The following is an 8,515-nucleotide window of genomic DNA, read 5'->3' on the forward strand; positions in this document are numbered from 1 at the left end:
TTAAATCCATTTTTCCTTCAAAATTACACGGAATTTGTTTATGATTATTTCATGAAGTCGAAAACGATATCGGAACCGATATAGTAAATTATGACGTATACGATATACTTCACTATTCCATTTTCCGATTCTGTTTCCGAAATAGTTTCCGATGTAGTTTACGTTATCGAGTTTAACGCTGTTTTCGACATTCAAAAATATTTAGTTTAATATGTAGGAAACGACATAGTATACTATGACGGAATTTTTAATAGGGAGGGTTTTTCTTCTATTTAATATTAAAATACTATTAATATATATTACAAGACTAATTGTGTTCATATAATATCAAAGATGTTTTTGTTGGGATTAAATTATTCTGGGATAAATTATTTATTACTATTATATTTATTAGTAGTAAAATTAACCCTTAAACGCCCAAATGTGCTGTTTTCAGACTTGAATTTTAACTACGTACAACTTTTAAAAGAAAGCTAAAAAAATTTCAAAAGTACCAATTCCTACTATTTTCGGGGTCGCTTTTGCGAATGGCGTTGTCAAAATTTCCAAAAAATGAAATTAACCCTCTCTTTTAAAGACATTTTCCAAAAAATGCAAGATTTTTAAATGAAATTTTTTTATTGCAATTTTTATTGTTATATCGGTATCTACATATCGTCTAAGGTATAAAAACCGTATTCCCGATAGCTGTACTTTAAAAATGTGCAGTATTTTTTTTTCTTTTTTTTCTTTTTTATTAAGGTGTTTAGTTCCAGGAGGCTAGTCAAAAGTAAAATTTTTTTTTCTTAAAGTCCAAAAAAGAAATAAATATCATGATATAAAATAAAAAATCACATTTTTAAATATTATTCTTTAAGTTACGATGTACAAATTTGTAAATAATAGAAAATTAAATAAAAAATAGTAATGTTTTGAAGAACGTAGTGTGTTGTAGTTAGAGACGTGGCAACACTGCAGTCACTGCATATACGTACAGCTGATGCTAATTTGTAAACTTGATTTTATTTTCGTAATGATTTGTGATTATAATCGATATTTTAATGCAACTACGTCAACTACGTGTAAATATTAGTAAGACAAAATGGAAAATCAATTGCGATTTAAAGGAAAATTTATAAAAGAGAAAGTTCTACAGCAAAAATTGAAAAGAATCAAATTTCTGAAAGAAAAACAAAACGAATGGCGAAACATAACCTCGAAAGAAAAGAAACACCCTTGCGAAGGAACTCGTCTGGTTGATTTGAAATTACTGGGAAAAAATTTGAAATGTCGTAGTTGCGAAAAAATTTTGTCATTAGAAAATGTTGTAGAAGAAAAGAGATCTGGATTGCACTCTACTTTACGCGTTATGTGTGACTTTTGTTCCGTACTATCAGAAGTTGCAACTGGCGATCAACACAATGTTACGGATCAATCAAAATGCTTTGTGAAAGCTAAAATTCATAATGATGTAAATACGAATGCTGTATTAGGTAAGTACAATTATTAAAATTAATAATAAATAACAATTTATTAATATTAAAAATACACAAATGATAAATAATATAATATCTACCATTCATGTAATTTAACTAATTTAAAATGTAAATATCTAATTTATGCTTCAATAAATGGAATAGTTTGACTGATTATTTTCTATACATGCCATACATATTTAAATATACAAAAATACAAATCATTTCAGGTGCTTTTCATGCTGGTATAGGACACACGCAATTGAACAAAATTTTGGCTTGTTTGAATGTTCCGAGAATATCAACAAAAATGTATAAGCAATACGAGCAAGAAGTCGGTCCAGCAATCGAGGGAGTAGCGCAAGATTCTTGTAAGAAATCTGCCAGCGAAGAAAGAAAATTAGTTGTAGAAAAAATGGAAGAACTACGTGACGCATTGTAAGATTTCACTTTTGGTTTATTTTAAAGGTTTTCTAAAGGCTCATTTTAAAAAAGTACGACTCGATAAATTTCAGTATTTACTTAATTAATTTAAAAAATAATTTATTTAAAAATATTATTATATAATTAATAAAAATTAATTAATTAATAAATTAATTAAATAAATAAAAAAAAATTAATTAAATTAAATTAAAAATTAATAAAAATTAAATAAAAATAAATAAATAATATATATATATATATATATATATTAATAATTAATTAAATTAAATTTTTATTTATTAATTAATTATTATTATTATATTTATTTATTTGATTTTTTTTAATAATTCGTAAAGTTTTCTGACAATTTTCTTTTTGAAAAAATTATATTTTTTATTTTTATTTTAGAGTGATAGGTTTTATAATTTTATTTTGTATTTAAAAATTTTTTAAATTAATTTTATAATCATTTTATAATTTAAAATTCTGCTCGACAAATATGTTATACACATTCTGCACAACCATTCTACAGTTGTACATACATTATGATTCATTGGTCTATGTATTGTATGATCTATAAAATTTTTATTAAGAAATAAAGAAATATTTCAATATTAAATATCTTAATTTTATTTCCCTGACAATTAATATTAGATAGTAATATTTCAATTTATTTTTAAATAATTATAGGCCAGAAGATATCCGAAACGAATTTGTCGATGAAATGTTTGTCCTTCAAGAGGTTGTAGAAAATGTCGATAACAATAATAACGATACAAGAAGATTTAACAAGTGTTTGGGAAATATAATTAATATTATTGTCTCTTTCGACATGGGTTGGAGCAAGAGAGGAAATGGAAGAAGCTACGACAGTCTGAACGGATATGGTGCGATTATTGGATTTTTTACGGGCAAAATCTTGGATTATCGAACTCGAAATAGAAAATGTCGTATGTGTGATCTGGGCCATTCCGTAAACGATCACGACTGCAGAAAAAATTACCATGGCAGTGCGAAAGCCATGGAAGCGGACGTTAGAGAAGAACTAATAAATCGAAGCAATATTCTAAAACAACAAAATTTAAATGTCAAGGTTGTAATCGGAGATGAAGACAGTACAACGATGGCAGCTGTAAGGAATGCAAATTTAAAAAACAATGTGACTAAAAATATTTATAAACTGGCTGACATGAATCATGTGAAGAAAAACTTATCGAAGAAAATTTATAAAATCAAACAGAAATTTAAACAATTGAATAAGAAAGGATTAATTTCTCACATCAAAAAATGCTTTGCTTACGCTTTATCTCAGTGTAAGCAAAATGCAGTAAAATTGGCATCTGCTGTTCGATGTATACCGAATCATTTGTTCAATCTTCATGGAAACTGCGACACATGGTGCAGAAGTAAAAATAAAATAAATCCCGGACTGACGACACAAAAATTCATTATCACAGACGAAAGTTTACATGCTGAACTGCAAACCATATTTAATATTTATGCTGATAATGCTTCAAAATACTGTGTTCCTGCATCTAGTCAAGCAAACGAATCTTTGAATAGCATTATATCCCATCAGCTTCCAAAGAATAAAAGTTACAGTACGACAAATTCCGCCGATTTTCGCGTTGCATCAGCTATTGCAGTGAAGAATGAAGGGAACTCTTATTCAACTGATGTTAGAACCAGACTTGGACTTCCTGAAGCCGAACACCTCGAGAAATACTGCAAAGAAGTAGATGTTACTAGAGCAAAAAAATGTCTGAAATCTAAAACTTACGAATTTAAAAAACGAAGATTGCAACTCACTGAAAATAGAGAAAATCTAAGAAAAAAATTGGAAAGTCAAGAAAGCATTACTTATGAGGGAAACATTGCATTCGAAAATAATTCTCAACTCATTTGTCTCAGTCCTCTTAGCGAAAATTCTGCTTTAGCAATTGAAAATTGTTCAATTATATTCTTCAATTTGGAAACATCTGGACGGAAGAAGACGTCCGATATTCTACAAATTGCTGCAAAAGTAGGTGAAAAAACATTCTCTATATTTATTCAACCTACTCAACCAGTTGATGAAGAGGCATCAAAGATTAATGGGTTTCAAAATATTGATAATGTTTTATATTTAAAAGGAAACAAATGCGTTACAATTACTATGATCGATGCGCTGCTTTCTTTTTACGAATTTCTGTCAAGAAATTCAAAAGGGTGTGTACTGGCAGCTCACAATGCTTGTTTTGATGTTTCCTTTTTAATTCGAGAAATCCATAAATATTCATTGGCTCAGGAATTTCAAAAAATTATTTATGGTTTTTGTGATACCTTAAGTTTATTTCGGAAAAAAATTCCTGATCGCAAAGGGAAAGGAATGTTTACCTTGTCCAAATTAGCGCAAGATTTTTTGACGAGTGAAGTTTCGCCTGAGAATTTTCATGAGGCATTGTATGATGTAATTGTCTTAGAACAATTAGTCGTGTCTCTTGCAAAGGAAAACGACTTATTCCTACATTCGACAGATTATGTTTCTTCAATAAATAAGTCGATTTTAGATAAGCAAGTAGCCTTGAGAACGAAATCATTCCATCCACTAAAAGGAAAAGTTACAGATTATCTTATAAAAAAACTCGCTTCCTCAGGACTAACATTCGAAAATTTATTAGAAAAATACAAAGACAGCGGAGAAGAAGGAATTACTTTGTTACTTACTGATCGACAGAATAATAAGAAACCACTTGTAGGGAACAAGAAAACTACATTGATAAAGTTAATAGATTGTATCAAGAGTGCATATAGCCAAAAAGATTTAAAAAAAGATATTTTTAAGCGATGTTTTATATTTAAAAAATTTTATTTGATTGAAATGAAAATATCTGTTTCAAAATTAAAGTTTCTTCTATTTTGTTATTTCGAGAGTTAATTTATTATCTTAAGAGGCATAGTACCAAAGCAATTAAATATTATTATTAAGAGATATTTTATGTTTAAAAACTTGCTGTGCAGTGTTTATGCTTTACAAACAAAAAGTCAAAAAGTATTATTAATATCTCTTATCAATAGTTTTATGTAGAACTTTAAAATAAAGTATAAAATAATAAACATTAATTTACATTTAAAATTATATGTTAACAATATGTTAAAAACAATTTTTAAAATTTATGTTGTAATATAAAGTTTTGTACTTTTTTATCGAAACGTTAAATAAAAAAGTGACTATCCCAAAAATAATATATTTTTTATTGTAAACTATAGTGCACTCAGTTTTTAAAATTTATACTGTTTAAATAAATATTTTTTTCTGCATTTATATATATTATTAATACTTATTTCATATTTAAATACAAAATTTCAAAATTAGTTATAAGGGCATCCGGGAAAAAATAATGGTTTCGTGATAGACGTCTCATTTAAAAAGAAAATAATATTTTGAGTCGGGATTTTTTGGTAAATATAGAGGAAGACTCTCCGAGAAGCGGCCATCTCCGTTTTTGTAATAATTTTGCGAGGAAATTATTTTATTAACGATTGAAAGTGGAGTAATTTGAGATTAATACATTTCCTTAGTTCAACTCGCGACCACTTCCGAGAATTGGCGCCACCTCCTTGACCACTGACACATAGATCCACTTGTCTGTGTGCTCGCCGTCATATTGTTTCTCACTTTCGCCAAAATTACCAAAAATACAACTTTTGTAATTTCGTTTTCAATATTTATTTCAAAAATTACTTGCAATTTTCGAGAATATTCTTTTTCATCACGAATTCCCCTAATTATCATGATAAATCGGAACTAAATATCTCTAATTATATTTAGGAGTGAGACGACACGCGGGAAAACACTTTTGGAGGGCGATTTTTCCCGGATGCCCTTAAATAATTAAAAATAATATTTATTTAATAATAACAGTAATAATAATAATAATAATTTAATTTGAAATTAAAATTTAATTTTTCTAGGTAATATCAATTTAGTATTTAATTTATACGTAGTTTACTTCCCATTAAAAGAAAAGTTGATGAATTGTTTCAAAAAAGTAAATAAGTAAATAAATATTACGAAAATTTATTCATTATTTTTTTTGGACAAAGATGAATAAAGCAAATTTTCTAAATACTTGAACTGGTTTGAATTTTCGGGCTACTCTATTTCCTCCGCGGCAGTTGCGACGTTGCCACATTCTCTATGTCAAACGAAATGACAAAAAAATTTTATTTAACTATAATTTTTGGAATAAAAATACTCTGTAACTAAACGATAAATTGTACAGTGTTTTAAATATTCTGATCTTTGAATATTAAATTAGTTTTGTTTTAGTTTTGAGATGAATCCTTATTGTGCATCAAAAGTTATAAAGTTATATATATCAAATAGTCAGTTTTTCGTTCGCGGCGTCCATTAGCTCAATGCAAACATTGAGAAAAATACTCAACTTTGGACGACAATATTTCGAGAACCGTACGATAAAAAAATCTCAGATTCAAAAATAATGTCCATTAATATGTTAATTAATTTTGCTGAAGTTTTCAAGTAATTTTCTATTATCATTGATTTTGAACTAACCACCTTAAAAAATGTCGCCCGAACGCTAAATTTTTTTTTGTTACACATACAAATTTTTGTTTCTAAATTTGCTTCAATTCCATTGAAATTAGTTACTCTGGGGTTTATGGGATCGCTAATTACGAATCTGATGTTAGTTTTAAAAAATTCAAAATGTCGGATTCAATATGGGTACGATTTTTTTTTAAAATTCACCAAATTCGCCTAAAACTTGTTACTCGGGGGTTTTCAGGGTCGCTGATTACGAATATGATGTTAGTTTTTAAAAATCCAAAATGGCGGATCCAAAATGTCGACCAAAAAAAAAATATTCAGTTTGGCTTAAAAATTGGTACTCGAGGGTTTTTGGGGTCGCTGATTACGAATATGATGTTAGTTTTTAAAAATCCAAAATTTCGGATCCAATATGTCGGACAAAAAAAATTAAAATCATCCGGATTGGCTTGAAAATTGTTATTTGGGTCAATTTTGGAAATTACTTATACTCAATTAATAATAATGTCAAACTGGAAACATTAGTTTCATAAAACTTAGTTTAATTACTTATTGAACTTTAAAGTGGGGACCTTTTTTCATCATGAAACTTTGTTTAGGGTTGTCTTCTGTCACGTTTCGAGCTAAGGCAATGGTAATTTTATTTAGCGTATAATAAAAGGGAGGTAAAGTGCTGATTTGATTTTACACATTGAGGGTTAAATTATAAACAGTTTTATCTCGGGATGTAACATCTACCAAAACTTATTCTAAGTCCTGGTCACGTTCAGTCATTTAAATATCTGTTGCATATTAGATCCGAAATTTTGGATTTTAAAAAATTAACATCATATTCGTAATCAGCGACGCCAAAAACCCCCGAGTACCAATTTTTAAGCCAATCAGAATGATTTTTATATTTCAGTCGCCATTTTGGATCCGACATTTTCGATTTTTAAAAACTTACATCATATTCTTAATCAGCGACCCCAAAAACCCCCGAGTACCAATTTTTAAGCTAATCTGAATGATTTTTATTTTTTTGGTCGCCATTTTGTATCCGCCATTCTGGATTTTAAAATCTAACATCATATTTGTAATCAGTGACCCTGAAAACCCCCGAGTAACAAGTTTCAGGCGAATTTGGTAAATTTTTAAAAAAATCGTCCGCCATATTGAATCCGACATTTTGAATTTTTCAAAACTAACATCAGATTCGTAATTAGCGACCCTATAGACCCCCGAGTAACAAACTTCAAGTAAATTTAAGCAAATTTAGAAAAAAAATTTGTGTGTGTAATAAAAACAAAATTTAGCGTTCGGGCGCCATTTCTTAATAAAAAATGAAAAAAAGAAAAAAAACTACTGCACATTTTTAAAGTACAGCTATCGGGAATACGTTTTTTATACCTTAGACGATATGTAGATACCGATTTAACAATAAAAATTGCAATAAAAAAAAATTTCATCCAATAATCTTGCTTTTTTTGAAAATTTCATTAAAAGAGGAGGTTAATTTTATTTTTTGGAAATTTTGACAACGCCATTTGAAAGAGCGACCCCAAAAATAGTAGGAAATTGTACTTTTGAAATTTTTTTAGCTTTCTTTTAATAGTTGTACGAAGTTAATGTTCAAGTCGGAAAACAGCACATTTGGGCGTTAAAGGGTTAATATAATGTCGGAAATAAGAAATCCAGTTTATTTTAAAAAAATTAATGTTTTTGTTTCAAAAAAAAAATATTTACCATTAAAATTTAATTCTAAAAGTTACAGATGCAGAAACTATAATCCAATTATTATAACACCTGTTTATTAACTGTCAGAGTTTAATTTTATACCTAAATATTCTTTAAAAAAAAATCGGGCAAGTGCGAGTTGCACTCGCATTAAGATCGAGGGTTCCGTACACCAAAATAAAACTCATTTTTTATAAAAAAAAATATATATGAGGCATTCTTTCTCAAGTGGGCCACCCCTTCTCTCCATTTCAAATTTAATCCAAAAATCTTTTATAATAGCTCAAATTAAAGGTAAAAATGTCAGCTTTTCAATGCCGTTGGGCCCTTTTTGAAATATTAATCTCCAAATAAACTATATATAATTTAA

The 8,515-nt window shown here is 28.1% G+C and overlaps 2 protein-coding genes across 2 annotated transcripts; both read left to right on the forward strand.

Annotated features, from left to right (window-relative positions):
- The first annotated feature begins 850 nt into the window (after positions 1-850).
- LOC122498310 lies at positions 851-1,927 on the forward strand. Its single transcript, XM_043605992.1, has 2 exons — positions 851-1,472; positions 1,685-1,927. The coding sequence occupies exons 1-2, from the start codon at positions 1,082-1,084 to the stop codon at positions 1,894-1,896; spliced, it is 603 nt and encodes a 200-aa protein (XP_043461927.1). The 5' UTR covers positions 851-1,081; the 3' UTR covers positions 1,897-1,927.
- A 674-nt stretch (positions 1,928-2,601) lies between these two features.
- Positions 2,602-5,495, forward strand: LOC122498324. Its single transcript, XM_043606008.1, has 2 exons — positions 2,602-4,611; positions 5,439-5,495. The coding sequence occupies exons 1-2, from the start codon at positions 2,602-2,604 to the stop codon at positions 5,493-5,495; spliced, it is 2,067 nt and encodes a 688-aa protein (XP_043461943.1).
- Positions 5,496-8,515: the final 3,020 nt, after the last annotated feature.

The sequence above is a fragment of the Leptopilina heterotoma genome, unplaced genomic scaffold, assembly GCF_015476425.1.
Source record: "Leptopilina heterotoma isolate Lh14 unplaced genomic scaffold, ASM1547642v1 Lhet_146, whole genome shotgun sequence".
Taxonomy (NCBI): domain Eukaryota; kingdom Metazoa; phylum Arthropoda; class Insecta; order Hymenoptera; family Figitidae; genus Leptopilina; species Leptopilina heterotoma.